The 22299-nt window shown below is 33.9% G+C and overlaps 1 protein-coding gene across 2 annotated transcripts in view; it reads right to left on the bottom strand.

Annotated features, from left to right (window-relative positions):
* The window catches only part of CRMP (Collapsin Response Mediator Protein), a 66667-nt gene that overhangs the window by 28413 nt on the left and 15955 nt on the right, over positions 1-22299 (bottom strand). For both annotated transcript variants that reach the window (XR_015837562.1, XM_088260263.1), the window contains exons 2-5: positions 17964-18058; positions 8140-8324; positions 2922-2998; positions 1865-2065 (exon numbers count right to left, since the gene is read on the bottom strand). Coding sequence is in view for 1 of the 2 variants with exons in the window: in XM_088260263.1 (XP_088116389.1) it covers positions 1865-2065; positions 2922-2998; positions 8140-8324; positions 17964-18058 (558 nt within the window). In the remaining variant the exon portion in view is untranslated. The remainder of the gene's footprint in view (positions 1-1864; positions 2066-2921; positions 2999-8139; positions 8325-17963; positions 18059-22299) is intronic.

Here is a 22299-nt window from a genome sequence, read left to right as displayed (position 1 = left end):
GTATATATTAGGGTTGATGTTGACTAACCAGCGCATCGAAAGGGTCGAGAGTTTTGTACTACTGTAAAGTACTTGGGAGTGCACGCGACTGAAAATGGCAGCCTTCAAAAGGAACTGGGAGTCCGATTAGGACTCGCAGGGTCCGCATTTAACAGTGTGAAGGCTGCCTGGAGATCGGATTTATACTCGGTGAAGACCAAATGCCGCCTATACAATGCCTGCATTGCTCCTGTTCTCTTATATGGCTGTGAAACACGGCACCTTACAAGGGCCCAGAGCAGCCGTGTACTGAGCTTCGAGAATAGGTGTCTGCGGAGAATTTTAGGCGTGCGGTGGTTTGGCTTTGTGAGGAATGAAATAAGGCAGCAAATCTTGGTCACAACTGTGGTCAAGAAAAGGCGATTCAGTTAGCTTGGCGGAGTATATAATAATCGGCGGGTGTGTACGAAGAAATGCATGAATGTGAAGAGGTGAAGAATGCTTGCAAAGGCAGAATGGTGTGGTGTTCTATTCCCTCTGCGTCTATCATACATCGTTTTGACACACATTCGTCCGAGCGATGGTGTTTCGACTGCTCTCAGTCTACTTTCATCCTTCTTTTGCCAACTCTATGCTTCACTTCCATACATTAGGGCGATTTCTTAAGACATGGCAAAAGCAGATGTGGTGCGAATGATGTGAGTTTGTGGGCACCTGAGAATCAGTTAAAAGATGGCCGCAAGTCTGGAATGTGACAAAATCTCATGACGTCCAGCATACAATGGTTGAAAAAATGTACGAAAATGATTTATGGTTAAGTAAATAATGAAATTGGTATACGAGGCCTGGAATGACTGGTTTTGATCGGTAGCCTGGAGGGGAAGAGAGGGAGAGGAAGATCCCCACACAATGGACTGATCAGGTTAAGGTAGCAGCAGGCACCTCGGTGGTTGGATAGTAATAAGCCTGATGGATGAAATGAAAAATTAAGATACCAGGAACAGAACCAAAGGAGAGGATATCATGGATCGCGTGGCAATGGGCGGGACATGTTGCAAGACAGGATCCCACAAGAATTTTACGATGGAGACTGTGCGAGAACAAAAGAGGTGTCGGAAGACCCCAAAAGAGATGGTCCGACGACAAAGTCGCTGTGGGGGGTAGAAACTGACTGCAAGCAGCATCCAACCAGAGGAAACAGAAAGAAGGGGAAGAGGCCTATATCCAGCAGTGGAGGATAGAGGGTTTATGAAGAAGAAGATGATTCATTGTGACCTTTTTTCAATAGACTTTCATTGATAGATCACACATGAGTCGCGTTGAACTGTCATGGTAATTTCGTTCAGTATTGTTTGACATTTCACCATGGAAAGACTTACACTCAAAAACTTCCATTTCTGCCACAAAAATGATATATATATATATATATATATATATATATATATATATATATATATATATATATATATTTATTTATTTATTATTTTTTTTTTACGTAATTAAAACCTAACTTTATAAAATTTGTGTATATATATATATATATATATATATATATATATATATATATATATATATATATATATATATATATATATATATATATATTATATATTTATTTATTATTTTTTTTTTTACGTAATTAAAACCTAACTTTATAAAATTTGTCAAAATGATGAAATATGGTATTGCAATGAATATTTAAACGATATATTTAAATATATGAGTATATTTTTTAGTAAAAAGCTTGACATGAAGTGAGTTCTGGGACCTTTTATGTTTAAAAAAAAACCGTTTAAATATATATATATATATATATATATATATATATATATATATATATATATATATATATATCGATACATATATATAAATGACAGCATATAACCTGTGGTACAGCTCCCAAGTTGCTGCAGGCCTGGAAGGCGGAGTACAGCTCGTAGTCGTCCAGCATCCAGGCGTCTCGGTAGGCCATGAACATCTTGAAGGAGTTGACTCCGTACTCCTCGCTGCAGAGCGTCGCCATCTCCCGCTGGACCGCGTCCGACCACCAGGTCACCCCCACGTGCAGCCCATAGTCGCAGCAGACCTGGTGACAAGCAATGCGGATGTTAGCATTACAGACTCCAACTCAAATAGACTCAAACAGACTCAGAACTCAGCAAACTCAAAACCCAAAAAGACTCAAAATTCAAACAGACTCAAAACTGGAACAGAACCAAAACTCAAACAGGCTCAAAACTCAAACATTATAGAGTTTCATTTTGAGATGGACCTTGGGAGAATAACAGAGGTGTTGGAAGACTTCAAAAAATACAGTTCGACGACATAGCTGCTGTGGAGGGTAGAAACTGGCTGCAAGCAGCAGCAGACGGAAGAAAATGGAAGGGTACAGAAGAGGCCTATATCTAGCGGTGAAGGACAGAAGGGTAAAGAAGAAGAAGAAGAATTGCAGGCATTTTGTGTGGGTCCAAATCCTTGATCACAAATCTGGGTCTCTCCACTAAGGAGTTATTTTTTATTTGATTTTTAGACATAGATGAAGAAGAATCGGGAAGACTGGATATTTTCAGTACTTGGGACCTGTTGTTGGTGGCTAAATAAAAAGTTTTCTAAACCCAACCATAGATGCTGCCGAGAACTCACACATGAAAGAACGTGTCAACGTGTGATTTCAATCATAGATGACACCAATGAAATAACATATACTCTTAGATATTTGAATTGAAGCGCAAATACAACTTCTGAAATTTTAATTTTGTGGTTGTCAATAAATGAATTTTTAGTCAATAATATTTGGTATCTGAAGTGGGGTTGATCACCTTTCCCTCGTGTATTTAACGATCAAGACAACACTGGGTCAACACGATTCAGTGCCCTATGCACCATCAGTTGAGTGTAAGGGTTAGAAGGGTGCATCTTATGAAACAGGATTGAGTACGTACCTTGGGATCAGCGATGCTGCGCCATCTGTTATAGGCTTCGACGAGCGACTCTCCTTTCCTTGGTAACGCGAAATCGACTGAAAATAATAAATAAATAAATCAGTTTTGTACTGAAATTTCATAATGGAACTGCATTTTGTAGAATAAAATAACAATTTGAAGGTTAAACAAAATTATTTTTTGACATCTCATCAAAGATGAAGAAGAATATGGAAGTCTGGGCATTTACGGAGCTGATGACCGTCATGGTCACGTGTAACATTCACCAATTCTACCCATTATTGACAACCACACCACTCAAATTCTTGGAAGTTCTATATATATATATATATATATGAACCAATTTCGAAACGTTGTTCTTAAATCACTAGAACTTCACTAGAGACATCTATTGAAATAATATAAATATATATTAAACAAAAATATGAAAAACAACTTCTATAATTGGAGATAATCCAGATTTGTGAACAAGTATTTGGAAATAATTTTTTTGTGGAAAAAACTACATTATTATTTTATATTTATATTCTATAAATAAATGCCGCCTCCGTAGTTTAATGGTGCGCACGCTCGGCTACCGTACTGGAGGTCCCGGATACGATTCCCAGGGGGGGTAAAAAAAATATAAGTGATTTTTTCACTCTTATATTTATTCAATATTACCTTGGACTGGTACCGGAAGCGGAGGGCTGATCACCTTTCCTTCGTGTGTTAACGATCAAGATAACACTGCGTTTATATGTTGCAGTGCCCTATGCACCATTGGGGTGCGGATAAGGGTTTGAATGAAGAAATAAATGATATATAAAACTTGTGTTTCTTCTTCGTCTATGTTTGCTCGTTTGATCGCTAGGTGGTGCGTATAGCCGCCGCGATTCGTCTCCAAGTTACCCGGTTATGCATATTATGGGTCAGTATTTTTTTTTTATTTAATTTTTTTATTATTAAAAAAAAATGTATACATTTATTACAATTACAATTTTTAACATATTTAAAAATATATATTTTGCAGAGACCCACCAAGCCACCTTGTGTGTCTTGTCGGTGGAGTTCTTTTTGAATACATTTTTATTGTTTTTAACAATTTTAACCTAATATACACACAGAAAAAGAGAAAAATTAGGGATATACAATATATCGCTCACTCCTTTCAAGAACGTCATAAACAAAAAATCGTCAATTTTCAGTTATGCATGTTTTCGGGATGCCAAGAAAATGAACTATACCCCAGCAAAAGGGGCATATTTTAAACTTAATATTTACCCGCTACGACGCAGAAAGTGTTGTTTTTGCATTTTGAAGAAAAGGTATTGTTTTATTATTTTTTTAAAATGTACTAAATATTTTTCAAATGGAGAAAAAAACCATCAGGTTCTACCAAAAAAGATCTATTGCGCAGTAAAAAAATTAATAAGTGGCTTGATATTTATTTTTAATACATTGTATTATATTTTTAAACATTAAAAACGATCTCCTGAATAATCAAGTTTTTTTATTTATGACGTTCTTGAAAGGAGTGCGCGATATATACATTTTACAATTTTCATAAAATTAAAGCTTGATCATTTACCCATTCCTTTATTTTGCCTCAGAGATGGCAGAAGAGATGCGAGGATCGATTGTTTTCAGACGGTGTTGTTCTCAAGACATGTCAATCTAATACGTCACAATAAACTTCAAACACGACTCCATTTTGGGGTTAAAATAATCAAGCACGTTCTGACATGTCATATTGTTACAAATTGTTGCGAAATACATTTTTATGGTAGCTAAAAGCAGTGGTGTAGCCCAGTACTCAAATCACCCTTACGATTTTTTTTTATTTTTTATTTTTATTTTGAAAGCATTAACTTTGTGGATCATATCGATATATTATTTTGAGGAATAAAAAGGCTTTGTTTTTTGACCCACTCACATTTTTATTAACAACCAACTAGTTTCGGCAACAACCTGTTGCCCTCTTCAGGGTTTATTTTATGACTGTCATTAAATCAACCCTCTTCAGGGTTTATTTTAAATTTATATTAAATTAATAAAATAAAAATTATATATTAAATTAATAAAGTATATAGTTAGTTATATGTTGTCTGCCTCCGTAGTGGAGGTCCCGGGTTCGAATAAAAACAAAAATATTTCTTTTTTTTTTAAGCAAAAAAAGCGACTGCCGTATCAATTAATGAAAAAATTAAATAAAGAAATAAATAATATTTAAATTTTTACTATAATTACAGTCCAAGATGGTTCCAATTCAAAAATGAAATTGGAGTATTTTAGTAAATAATAAAAACACAAATATTTCTCTTTTGTAAAGAAAAAAATTACTGCCGAATCAATTAATGAAAAATTAAATAAATAATATATAAATCATTACTGTGATTTCAGTCCAAGATCTAATTTACAAATTATAAAATATTTTTTTTAAATAAAATAAAAAACTGCCGACACATTTTTCCATACTACACCACTGATAATATATGTAACTCTTTGACAGTCATGGCGTTAAAAAGGTAACATCTTATCGTGTGTCAATAATTGTGGGTTAAACAGCTATACTCTGTTCGCGAAAAAACTAGAATTCATATCCATTTTTAATTTTAATAGCCGTGTGAACAAACTAAGAACGAACTCAGCTAACGTGTCACAAAGGAGAAAATAGCTTGAACGAGATGGGAGAAATTGGTTTGGAAGCAAGACACGTGTTCTATGGTGAAATCATGTAAGTACGCTTTTTTTCTTTTAAATTTTCTCATCAGCTGCGATAATCGATACACCGCAATTTAATTTTCTTTACAACATTTTGAGTGTGTCCAAATACTTGTTCACAAAATCTGGATTATCTCCAATTACAGGAGTTATTTTCATATAATTTTTTGACATCTCATCAAAGAATGATGATATGTCAAAAAATGATATGAAAGTAACTCCTGTGATTGGAGATAATCCAGATTTTGTGAACAAGTATTTGGACACACTCAAAATGTTGTAAATAAATTATCTGGTCAAATTATAAGCTTAAATAATAAAAATGAAAATGATATTTTCTGGCGTTTCTCATGTGTGAGATTATACAATATAATCCAGTATTCGAACCTCACATACTAATAAAAGAGTTTCTGCTCAATAAAAAGCTTCTTTTCATCTCACCAATAGATCGGCTGTCCAAACTCAAAACACAGTAAGGGACATTTTTTTGTAGTAAGTTTTTTTTTGCATTTTTAAACTAAGTAGATTCTACATAGTCCTAAAATGCAAAAAAAAAACGCACTACAAAAAAAGGCCCTTACCGTGTTTTAAGTTTGGATAGCCGAGATGTCTCTAGTGAAGTTCTAGTGATTCAAGAATAATGTTTCAAAATTGGTTCATATATAAAGAGTTTCCAAGAATTTGAATAGTGTGGTTGTCAATAATGGGTAGAATTGGTGAATGTTACACGTGTGTAAAGTGATGACTTAAACCAGCCTATGACGGTCATCAGCCCCGTAAATGCCCAGACTTCCATATTCTTCTTCATCTTTGATGAGATGTCAAACAATAATATTAATTTTCTTTGACGTAATTAATTTTTTTATTCAAAACGCCGTTTTTGTATTGAAAAAATATGTTTTTCTTGGAACTGAATAAATAGTTTTGAAAGGCGACAAGTAAATGAGACATATCGCTCACTCCTTTCAAGAACGTCATAAATCAAAAATAGTCAATTTTCATTTGTGCATGTCTTCGGAATGTCCAGAAAATGTACTATATCCCAGCAAAAGAGCCATATTTTTAACTTAATATTTACCCGCTACAGGGCAGAAAGTGTTGTTTTTGCATTTTGAAGAAAAGGTATTGTTTAGTTATTTTTTTAAATATATTAAATATTTTTCAAATGGACAAAAAACCTTCAGGTTTTACCTAAAAAGATCTGTTGCAAAGTAAAAAGTTCAGTAAGTGGCTTGATATTTATTTTTAAAACATTGTATTATATTTTTAAAGTTTAAAAACGTTCTCCTGAAAAGTCAAGTATTTTGATTTATGACGTTCTTGAAAGGAGTGAGCGATATGTAATTTAAAAAAAAAGATATATATTTATTATATATTCAAACCTATCAGCGGAAGCTAAACTGTACTAGTATGGAAGTGAAACATGGAGTTGGCAAAAGAAGCATGAAAGTAGACTGAATGCAGTCGGAATGCGATCTCTCAGAAGAGTGTGTGACAAAACGATGTATGATATATCCCTCACTCCCTAAGAACGTCATAAATAAAAAAACTTGATTTTTCAGGAGAACGTTTTTAAACTATAAAAAATATAATACAATGTATTAAAAATAAATATCATGCCACTTACTTACCTGTTTACTGTGCAACAGATCTTTTTAGGTAAAATCTGAAGGTTTTTTCTCCACTTGAAAAATATTTCGTATATTTAAAAAAATAATTAAACAACACCTTTTCTTCAAAATGCAAAAACAACACTTTCTGCCCTGTAGCGGGTAAATATTAAGTTAAAAATATGAATCTTTTACTGGGATATAGTGCATTTTCTGGGCATTCCGAAAACATGCACAACTGAAAATTGACGATTTTTGATTTATGACGTTCGTGAAAGGAGTGAGCGATATGTTCGAATAGTGAAATAAGGAAGGAATGCAAAGCTGAGATGAGCATTATCGATAAAATTAAGAAAGGTGTTGCGATGGTTTGGACATATAGAACGAATGAGTGAGGAAAGAACGGTAAAACAGATTTATGAGGCGAATGTAATTGGAAAAAGGAGCAGAGGAAGACCGAGAAAAGCATGGCACGATCAGGTATGCCAAATACTTGAAAGAGGTCAGGTTAGATTATGTTACACAAACTAGTGCATGTTTAACCACGGCTCGTAACGCTTGTTTGTGCTGCAACCCTTAGTACATATTGGTCTTCGGGTCGACCAAAAATCGCAAGGCAAATTTTATTTGAATTTAGTTCAGGTACATATTAGGTCAAATATAAGTCAGGCCAGCTATAGCTCAAGTCAGGTATATGTCTGGTCAATTATATTATGGTATAGTTCAGGTCAGATATAGTTTAGGTCAGGGATTTTTCAGGTCAGGTATAGTTCAGGTCAGGTATAGTTCAGGTCGGGTACAGATCAGGTCAAGAATAGTCAAGTATAGTTCAGGTCAAGAATTGTTAAGGTCAGGTACAGATCAGGTCAGGTATGGACAAGGTCAAATGAGGTCAGCCTACTCACTTATCATGGTGGTACCGCCAGCCACGGCCGCGCGGGTGCCCGAGTAGAAGTTGTCTATGGTCTTGGCCCCCATCATCTCCAGCTCTAGGTGCGTGTGCGGGTCTATGCCCCCGGGCATCACGAGCTTGCCGCTCGCGTCGATGGTTCGAGTCCCGCCTGGGATGATGAGGTTGCGACCGATCTCCCTGGAAGCATACATAAACACGGGTCAAAGGAGATAAAATTTTGTAATATTGAAGCTGCTGAAGAATGTGCGGGATAACCATATCGCTCACTCCTTTCAAGAACGTCATAAATAAATAAAAATTAAATTTTCAGTTGTGCACGTATTCGGAATGCCCAGAAAATGTACTATATCCCAGCAAAAGAGGCATATTTTAAACTTAATATTTACCCGCTACAGGGCAGAAAGTGTTGTTTTTGCATTTTGAAGAAAAGGTTTTGTTTAATTATTTTTTTTAAATATACTTAATATTTTTCAAATGGAGAAAAAACATTCAGGTTTTACTTAAAAAAGTTCAATAAGTGGCTTGATATTTATTTTTAATACATTGTATTATATTTTTAAACATTAAAAACGTTCTCCGAAAAATCAAGTATTTTGATTTATGACGTTCTTGAAAGGAGTGAGCGATATATGTATAATAGATGTTCGAATGAAATAATTCCTCGCCATAACACATCATTCTTCAGTAATTCCTTCTCTGTCCAAGCGGCCAGACTATGGAATGAATTACCTCTCCTTGTAAAAAATGCACCTTCTCAAATAACTTTTAAGAAACGTCTGAGATATTACTATCTATCATTAGAATCCTAACTGTCCATCAAACCTCCTCCTTAGTTTTTCCCTCTACATCCTTCCCTAAACTTCATTTTTCCTTTGCCTTCCATACTGTCATCAATTTGTAATTTATGTTTTTTTTTTAAATGTTCAAGTACTATCTACCCTCTGATTGCAAACAGCTATATATGGTATCAAACGTTTTGACCAATATCTCTAGTCTGTTTTTGGTTGGTTGGAAGATATTGCTTTTTAGCAATAAGCCCGCCAATGTACTTATTTCTTTTCTGTACATGAAGTTTAAAAAAAATCAATAAAAATTTACAGATTTGCGTGGAAAAAAAAATTGACTGCAATTTTCTTAGTACCAGTTATCATTTAGTCACATCGCTATACTTTTCACCCTTCTATAAGTCGCAAAAACAATATTTCTACTTTGTAGTTTGTTATGGGTTTAAGTTCACATTCGCGTGTCTCGGTGGCAAATACGAACCTTCTATTTACACGGTATACACGTTACACGCAATACCGTGTAAAAAAAGCATACTAAAATAATAATAACAAAATACGTTGGATAGGTAGCCTAGTATGAAAATTAATTTTCTTCTAGCGTCAATATTCCTCACCATAGATGTCTCTAGTGAAATTCTAGTGATTCAAGCAATATGTTTCGAATTTGAACAATATATGTATATAGAAGTTCCAAGAATTTGAGTAGTGAGTAGTGTATTTTACACATGTAAAGTGTAAAGCGATCACTATGACGGTCGTAAGCCCTGTAATTGCCCAGACTTCGATATTCTTCTTCATCTATGTTGAGATGTCAAAAATTAATAAAAATAACTTCTACTACTACTACTACTACTACTACCATCACGCCGTTTACCCGCAGGGGTAGGCAGAGAGGATGGAACGCCACACTCTTCTGTCCTGACATACACTCCTCGCCTCCTTCACATCCATACATCTAGTCATACATGCCCTCCGATTACGCAGACTTTTGACACCGCCAGATTTTAGGTTCTGATTGATCTGATCGTGCCAAGTCTTTTTCGGTCGTCCTCGTTGTGTTTTCCCTCTCACATTCGCCACATATATTTTCTTAGTCATTCTCTCGTTATCCATTCGCTCCACATGTCCATACCACCGCAAATAACTCTTCCTAATCCAAAAATAACTTCTAATTGTTAATAATCTAGATTTGTGAACAAGTATTTGGACACACTCAAAATGTTGTCAATAGCGCTCCAACCAACGTTAACTTGGTCGGTCCATCGTGTGGGGATCTTCCTCTCCCTCTCTTACTCTCCAGGCTATCGATCACAACCAGTCATTCCAGGCTATCCTCATTGCCACGCACAACGTGTCCAAAGAACTGAAGAATCCGTCGTGTACAGGCACAACATAATTAAAATGCGTCAATTTTAATAATTTCTGCTGCTTTTTGTTATCCTAAAATTAATTTCAGACAAATTTTCAATACTACTTTGAATCATGAGTAGTACTTCGAATATATTTAAAAAATTCTAACTTTCTATAAAATACAATATAACGTCCAATTTGTTTTGTATGACGTCCAATTTGCTTTGTAAAACGTCCAATTTTAAGTGAAAAACGTATATATTTCATGTAATTCATGAGTGAAAATTTCTTGACAAAAAAGCTCTATTTTTTCAAACTTTTTTTTTTACCGTGTTATTTCGAAATCGTATAAAAGGAGAGTTAAACAAATTTGAAAGTCAGTACATACTCTAAGCTTTCAAACATGGTCGATTTTCGCGTGCTGTTCGTTCCCCCAAGTTCACTCGACACGCGAAAATGACCCTTCAGTATAATGACTCTTTTTTAAACGAGTTTTTTATTCATAGGTCGTTTTGTTTAAATAGGGTGGCATGGAGCCAAAAATAGAAGTTGTTCAACTGCAAATCGTGTGAAGTTTCTTCTTCTTCTAATCCGCATGCAATGGTGCAAAGGGCACTGCATCATATATAAGCACTGTTATCATTATATAGCTACCATTGGGTTCGAATAATGGTCACTTGAGTTGACTAAATCGCTCACTCCTTTCAACAACGTCATAAATAAAAAATCGTCAATTTTCAGCTGTGCGTGTTTTCGGAATGCCCAGAAAATGCACTATATCCCAGCAAAAGAGTCATATTTTTAACTTAATATTTACCCGCTACAGGGTAGAAAGTGTTGTTTTTGCATTTTGAAGAAAAGGTATTGTTTAATAATTTTTTTAAATATACTAAATATTTTTCAAATGGAGAAAAAACCTTCAGGCTTTACCTAAAAAAGATCTGTTGCACAGTAAAAAGTTCAGCAAGTGGCTTGATATTTATTTTTAATACATCCATATTATTATATTTTTAAACTTTGAAAACGGTCTGAAAAAAAGAGATTTTAATTTTAATTCTCGAAGTTACAAAAAAAAATTGGGAAACGCTGGTTTGGAATTGTCTATGAGTATGGTGTTATGGACAAAAAACGCATTTGTATGCCAGTCTGGCAATCACTGACGCGCTGATAGACGCGGAATGCTTGTAGCGCTCATCTAGTGTCCAAAATAGGTATTACCGCCGCTAAAACTCGCTTCACGCGGTTTCGATATTGCACGGTGAAGAAAAAAACACCTTAAAATATTTTTTTTTCGCATTATTTTCGAAATTAAGTCGAGTGATAGACATAAGAACGACTTTTTCTTCCTCTTTTTAATAGTTTTCATCTCTACCTAATGTTATGGTCTTCTGGAGGTCTTGTTTACGTTAGTGAACGATTTGTTTACGTTTTTTCCTGTCTTTGATGTACTTTAATAATTGGATAAAAGATCTAACTAACTAGCCAACGCGCCGCAGGGGTAGGCAGAGAAAATAGAACGCCACACCAATCTGTCTTTGCAAACATTCTTAGCCACTACGACATTCATGCATCTCCTCATACATACCCGCCGATTGTTCCGACTTCAGACCCGACTGCTTTCAAGTAATTGACGTACTTGATCTTGCCAAGTTTTCCTCAGTCTTTCTCTGTTTCTATCAACAACCACATTCACATCGTAAAGTTGTTCTACCGTTTTTTTTTCATTCATTCGTTCCACATGCTCAAACCAAATCAACACACCTCTCATAATCTTATCGACAATTCTTAACTCGGCCTTTTATTCTTTAACAACATTTTGAGTGTGTCTAAATACTTGTTCGCAAAATCTGGATTATCTCCAATTACAGGAGTTATTTTCATATAATTTTTTGACATCTCATCAAAGATGAAGAAGAATATGGAAGTCTGGGCATTTACGGCGATGACGACCGTCATGGGCTGGTTTAAGTGATCACTTTACACACGTGTAACATTCACCAATTCTACCCATTATTGATAACCACACTACTCTCTCACTAATAGATGTCTCTAGTGAAGTTTTAGTGATTCAAGAATTAATAATGTTTCAAAATTGGTTCATATATATAGAACTTCTAAGAATTTGAGTAGTGTGGTTGTCAATAATGGGTAGAATTGGTGAATGTAACACGTGTGTAAAGTGATCACTTAACCCAGCCTATGACGGTCGTCATCGCCGTAAATGCCCAGACTTCCATATTCTTCTTCATCTTTAATGAGATGTCAAAAAATAATATTTTATTTTTTCCTTATTTCATCATTCTCGTCTCTATCATTCACCGGTTTGCCGCACATACGTCTAAAAGATCGCATTCCGTTCGCATTTAGTAATCTTTCATATTTATTGCCCCCTTACTTTATACCACGCCGTATATACTATAGATTATACCGTGTAAATCGAGGGACACCGTCTAGTAGGGTACAGAGTGCAGTACTGCTCCGGCCAATAGGCGCTGTTTGCTCGGCCCGTAGCGGATATTCGGCTGGCAGACCGGAAGGTGTTAATTAGTCAAGCTTCGAACCACGTACCTTCGTATATGTACGCACACTGGGTGACCACATTACTGGCCATCCCGAAATTAAAAAAATTAAATACAAAATATCATTATATATATCAATTATACATATCGCCCACTCCTTTCAACAACGTCATACGTACATATATAAAAAAAAACTTAATTTTTCAGGAGATCGTTTTTAATGTTTAAAAATATAATAAAATGTATTTTTTTTTAAATCAAGCCTCTTATTGAACTTTTTACTGTGCAACAGATTTTTTTAGGTAAAACCTGAATGTTTTTTCTCCAATTGAAAAATATTCAGTATATTTAAAAAAAAATTAAACAATACATTTTCTTCAAAATGCAGAAACAACACTTTCTGCCCTGTAGCGGGTAAATATTAAGTTAAAAATATGCCGCTTTTTCTGGGATATAGTACATTTTCTGGGCATTCCGAAAACATGTACAACTATAAATTGACGATTTTTGATAAATGAAGTTGTTGAAAGGAGTGAGCGATATAAAAGTAAGACATTTTGTAATCACCGTATTTTAAAAATGAGATGTTTTCCAATATTCCGAGATTGATTCTGTCAAACAATGATTTGACACACATTCGTCTGAGGGAGCACATTTCAACAGTGTTTTATTCATAAAAACAACATTTATTGAGATACAATAAAATGAAACTAATCCCCTTCAAAGTAGTCCCCTTGAGCTGCTACACATTTCTCCCAAAGGCTATTATACATGGACTTTTGTTTGATGTTTATTTTACAACATTTTGAGTGTGTCCAAATACTTGTTCACAAAATCTGGATTATCTCCAATTACAGGAGCCATTTCCATATTATTTTTGACATCTCATCAAAGATGAAGAAGAATATGGAAGTCTGGGCATTTACGGGGCTGACGACCGTCATAGGCTGGTTTAAGTGATCACTTTACATACGTGTAACATTCACCAATTCTACCCATTATTGACAACCACACTACTCAAATTCTTGGAAGTTCTTTATATATGAACCAATTTAGAAACCTTGTTCTTGAATAACTAGAACTTCACTAGAGACATCTATTGGTGAGATGTAAAGAAGCTTTTTACTAAGCAGATATTAGTATGTGAGGTCCGAATCCTGGATTATAATCACACACATGAGAAACGCCAGAAAATACCATTTTCATTTTTATTATTTAAGCTTATAATTTGACCAGATAATTTATTTACAACATTTTGAGTGTGTCCAAATACTTGTTCACAAAATCTGGATTATCTCCATGTACAGGAGTCATTTTCATATTATTTTAGCCTATGACGGTCGTCAGCCCCGTAAATGCCCAGACTTCCATATTCTTCTTCCTCTTTGATGAGATGTCAAAAATAATATGATGTTGGTTTTGTTTTTTTTTTTTGGGAATTAAAAAGCTGCACCATTTCAAATAAAAAGTGGCCTAATAATATGGCCAACCACTGTTTGCACAAGTACATATTATACCGAATTGTTAACATCTCCAAAACTTAGCGAGAGATGAATACCTCCTGATAAAGCCTTCCGCCTTCCTTATGACGGCGATACCTCTCGTATAGCACTTAAAATATTGCCATATTAAGTAACACGCGATACAATCTAACTGCCCCCCAAAGTGATTAATTCAATTAGCTATGAATACAACAGCTTACTGACCTCTTGTTTGGACCTCCATAGCGTTTTAAAATGCCCTATGCTTCAAAAAGTGACTGATGTGCAAACTTAATGGCAATTATCACTTCGTATAAAAGCTCTAAACTGGCACTTAGTACTGCAGTGGAGCAACTCTCTCAAGTTTTCGATCCATGATATAATCAATATTTTCATTCATCATTTTCGTTTGGAAAATTCGCCTTGGTAAAAACGTTATTTTCGTAAGTTGGTAATGAATAACGTCACAGAAACGATGGACTCTTGCAATCCATTCGGATTGCATTCCTAGAATGGCAGTATTTAAAGACATAAACCAATTTTGTAGAGGGTGCCTAACATATCGCTCACTCCTTTCAAGAACGTCATAAATGAAAAAAAAATTCAGGAGAACGTTTTTAAAGTTTAAAAATATAATACAATGTATTAGAAATAAATATCAAGCCACTTATTGAACTTTTTACTACGCAACAGATCTTTTTAGGTAAAACATGAAAGTTTTTTCTGCATTTGAAAAATATTTAGTACTTATATTTAAAAAAAAAAATTAAATAATACATTTTCTTCAAAATGCAAAAACAACACTTTCTGCCCCGTAGCGGGTAAATATTAAGTTAAAAATATGACTCTTTTGCTGGGATATAGTACATTTTCTGGGCATTCCGGAAACATGCACATCTGAAAATTGATGATTTTTGATTTATGACGTTCTTGAAAGGAGTGAGCCAGGGCTGTATGTAAAGCCATTCTTGTATCACCCACATAGCATTGAGACCACAATCCACCCGATTTATTCAAGTTTTCTACAATTTTAGTGTCGAGAAGATGTAAAAGAGGACCTAGAACTGAGCCTTGCTGGACACCAGTAGAGACTAACTGATGAGGTGAACTTATATCATGTAGCTCACTCCTTTTAAGAACGTCATAAATAAAAAAAACTAGATTTTTCAGGAGAACGTTTTTAAAGTTTAAAAAGAAATCACAATGGATTAAAAGTAAACATCAAGCCACTTATTGAACTTTTTACTGTGCAACAGATCTTTTTAGGTAAAACCTGAAGGTTTTTTCCATTTAAAAAATATTTAATATATTTAAATAAATAATTAAACAATACATTTTCTACAAAATGCAAAAACAACATTTTCTGCCCTGTAGCGGGTAAATATTAAGTAAAAAATATGCGTCTTTTGCTGAGATATAGTACATTTTCTGGGCATTCCGAAAACATGCACAACTGAAAACTTTTTGATTTACGACGTTCTTGAAAGGAGTGAGCGTTATATCTACAATATGTGTAGTATTGGCTTATTATCTAAAGACATTATATAATATCACTACTATGACCGGATATAATCGATACTTCATTTTAATATGAATTAGCATACGTACGTGCTGTAGCAATGTGGGTTCTATTATGGACACGCAAATACGTACGTATTTAAATAAAACTAAATATACGACCATAATTCTTCTGCACATATCGACGGCCCCTACGTAAAGTACTCTATCTGCAAATCTGTTACTTTACAGGAGATAGCTTAAAAGATTTTTTCAACGTATTCTTTTTTATTAATTAACGGTTTAATCTGAAATACTAAACTAGTATTATTCATTCACAAACACGATAAAATAATGTATTAAATCGATTTAAATTGTCCGCCTCCGTAGTGTAATGGTCAGCACGCCCGGCTACCGTTCTGGAGGATCCGGGTTCGATTCCCAAGGGGGGTAAAATAAATATAAGTAATTTTTTCACTGTCATATTTATTCAATATTACCCCGGACTGGTACCTGAAGCGGAGAGCTGATCACCTTTCCTTCACGTGTAAGCGATCAAGATAACACTGCGTTTATATGACGCAGTGCCCTATGCACCATTGGGGTGCGAATAAGGGTTTTATTATTATTATTATTAAATCGTTTAAAAACATTATGCTTTGTCAAAATTAAGTAGTTAGCGTTTTAGGAGTTCAGTTCATTTCGAAAATTCCATGTATATAGCGTCTTATATGCCTGAAAACTAGGCATAAGTTATTTTATATATATATTTTTGTTTGTATACATATTTAAAGATAACGGTCAGTTGATACACCAAATATATCAAAATTGACAAAAATGTAGTTAGAGCACTTTACGTAGGGCGCGTCGATATACCCGTATGTATATTGTATTTACATAAATAACGCCTATTTTAAAGCATTTTTAATAATAAATTATCAATTTAAATAAACATGAATTCATTTCATGCAGTAAAAATGTTCGCCTCGTAGTGTGATGAATTCGCTTCGGTATAAGAATCGTTTTGCGAAACAAATTACGAAAATTCGTAACGCGAGGTTTTACCGTGTAGCCGTTAGGATGAACTTTTTTTATCCTCTGGCTACCATCGATCTTTTTACTTTTAAAACTTAAAAATCACAAGTTTTCCCCGGTCTTCCTCTACTCCTATTTCCAATTACATTCGGCTCAAAACTTTGTTATACCGTTATTTCTTTCCTCGCTCATTCGTTCCACATGTCCAAACCATATTAACGCACCTTTTATTATCAATCCAATTTTTAATTTGATGGATAGTACAGGGTCACTCATTTTTCGGTTTCGAAAAAAAAGCTGAATAAAACACACACAGCTATATATTTTTTATGAAAATTTTATTTCATTATAAAGTTTGGACTTTGCCATTTAGTGTGAAAAACAATATTATTCAAATGGCACCTCGAAAAGATACGATGCATGCGATTCTTTTGAGGTCATTTTTAACCACCTTTTCGCACATTTTGAGGGGTTTCTCGGCCATAACTTGAGTAATGTTGGCTTTAAATGCGTCTAGAGCTCGGAGATCATCCGCATAAACATGATCATTTGCGTAACCTCGCAGAAAAAAATTCTAACGGAGTCAAATTGCACGATCTTGGTGGCCAATTGACGTCACCAAAATGTGAAATTACGCGACCAGGAAACTTTTCACCCAATAAAGCCATAATTGGTCGTGTTGTGTGGCTTGTTGCCCGATTTTGTTAGAACCACATATCGTCAAAGTCATGATCTTCAATCACCGCCAAAAAAATCGGTTATCATTCATATCATATCGCTCCAAATTGACTGTAACCGTCTGCCCATTGGCATTTTCGAAAAAATACGGACTAATGACATCTTTCGACCATAGAGCACACCAAACATCAGTAACGATATTACGACAACCTTACGACATCAGTAACGCTTCCACTCTCGTCATAAATCTTCACAATTTTACCGATTATGGTTGCGTAGTTGGTCTTTTATAGTAAGTTTTAATAATTTCAACTCGTTGTTCGTTTGTTGAACGATGCATTATCGTAAATGACAAACATTTAACTAATATTATGACACTTCAGATGACAGTTAAATTTGGCAGGTGTAATGCCAGCGTTTTTATCTTGAAACTACGAAATGAATAACCCTGTACTTATCACTTAAACTTACTTGATAATGCCATCTTCAATATAGATATCGGTGTCTTGCATTCCATCGTCGTTGACCACCTTTCCATTTTTGATGAGCAGACGATTTTGAGAACTCTGTAAAACAAAGATACAGTAAAGTTATAGATGTGATATTTGACTTTTTCTTATACTTGATTATGATTCGAAAAATGGTATTAATTACTTTTTGGATTCCCCGACTAAGATTCGATACATGGTATTTATTACTTTTCGGCTACCCAAATGATAGTTGGTACATACATGGTTTTCGTTAGTTTTCGGTTATTTACCTATAGTATTGGTTACTTTCTCGGTTACTCGACTAAGTGATATATCGCTCACTCCTTTCAAGAACGTCATAAATCAAAAAACTTGATTTTTCAGGAGAACGTTTATAAAGTTTAAAAATATAACACAATGTATTAAAAATAAATATCAAGCCACTTATTGAACTTTTTACTGTGCAACAGATCTTTTTAGGGAAGATCTGAAGGTTTTTTCTCCATTTGAAAAATATTTAGTATAAGTATTTAAAAAAAATAATTAAACAATACCTTTTCTTCAAAATGCAAAAACAAAATTTTCTGCCCTATAGCGAGTAAATATTAAGTTATGCCTCTTTTGCTGGGATATAGTACATTTTCTGGGCATTCCAAAAACATGGACAACTGAAAATTGTTGATTTTTGATTTATGACGTTCTTGAAAGGAGTGTGCGATATGGTATCTGTTACCTTTTGGGCTATTTAGTAAGATAAACTCGTACTCGTAACATTTTTGGCTATTTCTCTACTATGATTCGATACTTGGAATTCGTTACTTTTTCTCATACTCGATTTAGATTCTCTACAGAGTATTTGTTATTTCTTCAGTCCCTTTTTTGAAATTTTAAATGCCATTATGGTATTTGTATATTTTTCGGTTACCCAATTTAGATCGATACATGGTATTTGTTACTTTTCAGTTATTTTATTGAGATTCGGTATACGATATGGTATTCGTATGTTGTTCGGCTACCCGATCAAGATTCGATACAACGTATTTGTTACTTTTTCAGAATCTTTATTGAGATTCAGTACATCAATACGGTATTTGTTTATTTTTCGGTTATGAGATTAAGATTCAATACATGGTATTTGTTACTTATTCAGTTACCCGATTAAGATTCGACGTATGATATTTTCGACTTTTTCGGTTACTTAATGTAATTCTATAAATTATTATTATATTGAAACCCTTATATCCGCACCCCAATGGTGCATAGGGCACTGCTTCATATAAATGCAGTGTTATCTTGATCGTTTACGCATGAAGGAAAGGTGATGATCAGCCCTCCGCTTCAGGTACCAGTCAAAGGTAATATTGAATAAATATTACAGTGAAAAAATCACCTTTATTTATTTGACCGCCCCTGGGAATCGAACCCGGGACCTCCAGAACGGTAGCCGAGCGTGCTGACCATTACACTACGGAGGCGGACATATAATGAAATTCTATAAATGGTATTCATTATTTTTCAGTTACCCGATTGGGTTCGTACGACCACGAATAAAGGCATTATGGACATTCAGTAATCGGCAGAATGGTGAATATTACACCGTGTATGGAGTGACCCCTTACACCAGCCAATCGCAGGTAAGTCCTGGAACACCCAGACTTCCATATTCCTTTAATATAAAAATATATTTTGCCCCTGCACTCGTTTTCGTAATACTGTTACCTAATGCTGTTAATTCCAGCTCTCTGCTGGAGATGTGATAAGATCTTGATTGATTGGTTTTAAAAATGACTGTTTATTTAATTAATGGGTTGGCACCATAGAGATGAAAGACAATTTATGGATTTATGGTGTGTAACCGCATCCCCCATGACAGAAGCTCTTAGGGAAATGTCAGAGATGTTTGTGAACGGTTGTGTACATAAGGCAGTGGATTAAATATAGACAGGGAAAGAAATTCGAGTCTCTCTCCCTGCTGGAGACGCATTTACTTCCGTATCGCGTTATCTTTTAAGGTATACGACGTACTTATTATAGTGCTATCCTTTTTAACACAAGTGCCTGACAGTCATCTATCTCTTTTTTTCGTATAATATTTTACTGCTTATTGTTTATCCCTCTAGAGGATAAATTGAGTATATAATATGAAATAGAGTATATCGTTCACTCCTTTCAACAACGTCATATATCAAAAATCGTCAATTTTCAGTAGTGCGTGTTTTCGGAATGCCCAGAAAATGTACTATATCCCAGCGAAAGCGGCATATTTTTAACGTAATATTTAACTTAATATTATTGTTTAATTAATTTTTTAAATATACTAAATATTTTTCAAATGGAGAAAAAACATTCAAGTTTTACCTAAAAAGATCAATAAGTGGCTTGTTATTTATTTTTAATACATTTTATTATATTTTTAAACTTTAAAAATGATCTCCTGAAAAATCAAGTTTTTTGATATATGACGTTGTTGAAAGGAGTGAGCAATATATTGTAGAATGAATATATATATATATATATATATATATATATATATATATATATATATATATATATATATATATATATATATATATATATATATATATATATATATATATATATTTATATATACACACTTTTGCTTGGCAAGAAAATAAACACCAATGCAGTTAGTCATTTTTAACAAGTCAATATATATTATTTATTGATTCGGCATTAACTTTGTGGAATGACGTGATTATTTTATTAAATCAATAAACTGTTTTAATTTGTACCAGAAGATAAAAACAACTGTCGTTGTCGAAACTAGTCGTTAAAAAAAATAAAACTCGATAAAGTGGATTATTCAAGTGTTTAATTTTAATATAAGTCAATATATGGTATTATACTTCCAAGTTTAAAATCCTTTGGGATTTTTTCAGGGCAATATTAAGCTAGTAAGATATCAAATAGTCAATGATCACGTTTTTGTAAAAAAATGCACTTGGTCACTTTCTCCTGTATAACTACGATATGTATAAACATAAACCATATACATACATACATACAAGCGTTTATAAACAGTATTATTACCCAACAGGTGTAATATCAATATGGGAACTATAACATGTCATTACGAATTGTCATGGGTTTTTGTTGACCTAGTCTAATACCAGCCCATGGTATAATTACGTTGTGTATTCATCACTTTGTAAAAATAGCACAATAGATATCGATTCGGCTTCTGAATAATTCGTATCGCAAGGGGTTGGGCTTATATGATAGTGTGTCAGTCTTTTTAGAGGTGTGACTAACGGATAACTGTTAAATAATCGGTTACCTGATTGGGAAAGTATTCGCTACTTTTTCTCGGTTTATATTACTTTTCAGTACGAGTTTTTTACGTCAAATATAACGGGAAATAGAAATACCTACGCTAAATTTGGAATTCATACAAATATCATAAATTTCGTGACGCTTAACGTTTGAGTTCGCGAGAGCCATCATCATTATATTGTGAACAATATATACGATAAACAAAAATCGATAATTTTCAGTTGTGCATATTTTCGGAATGTCCAGAAAATGTACTATATCCCAGTATTATAGTATCCCAGAAAAAGCAACGCGTTAGTCAAAATAACTAGTTATTTCATTCGGTTTTCAATTTCCATCGCACACGTCTACTCGGTAAGCGCTATGGTGTCTGGCACGAAGGCTCCCCCATCGTAATAAATAAAATTAACCTGGAATAAATCAGATAAAATATATGTATACATAAGTTAGAAGCTTTAAAGTTTATTATCATTTCAAAGTAACCTGAAAACAGACAAATAACCTTTAAATAATAATTAAAAAAAACTTTATAGTTTTTTCCATATACAGTTATATAGTAATACAGTTATATTTAAAATTACAGCTATATAGTAAATAGCTGTAATTTTAAACTACACAATTCGCTCACTCCTTTCAAGAACGTCATACATCAAAAATCGTAAATTTTTAGTTGTGCATGTTTTCGGAATGCCCAGAAAATGTACTAAATCCAAGCAAAAGAGGCATATTTTTAACTTAATATTTACCCGCTACAGGGCAGAAAGTGATGTTTTTGCATTTTGAAGAAAAGGTATTATTTAATAATTTTTTAAATATACTAAATATTTTTTGAATGTACAAAAAACCTTCAGGTTTTACCTAAAAAGATCTGTTGCATATTAAAAAGTTTAATAAGTGGCTTGATATTTATTTTTGATACATTGTATTATATTTTTAAACTTTAAAAACGTTCTCCTGAAAAATCAAGTTTTTTGATTTATGACGTTCTTGAAAGGAGTGGGCGAATTGTTTATTCTATAAAATGCATTTCCACCACGAAATGT

This window comes from Brachycentrus maculatus, unplaced genomic scaffold (assembly GCF_059751285.1).
Source record: "Brachycentrus maculatus isolate JH-2025_06_01 unplaced genomic scaffold, ASM5975128v1 h1tg000131l, whole genome shotgun sequence".
Taxonomy (NCBI): Eukaryota; Metazoa; Arthropoda; class Insecta; order Trichoptera; family Brachycentridae; genus Brachycentrus; species Brachycentrus maculatus.
Note: the sequence above shows the minus strand (reverse complement) of the source record. Positions and strands in the feature narration are given on the sequence as shown.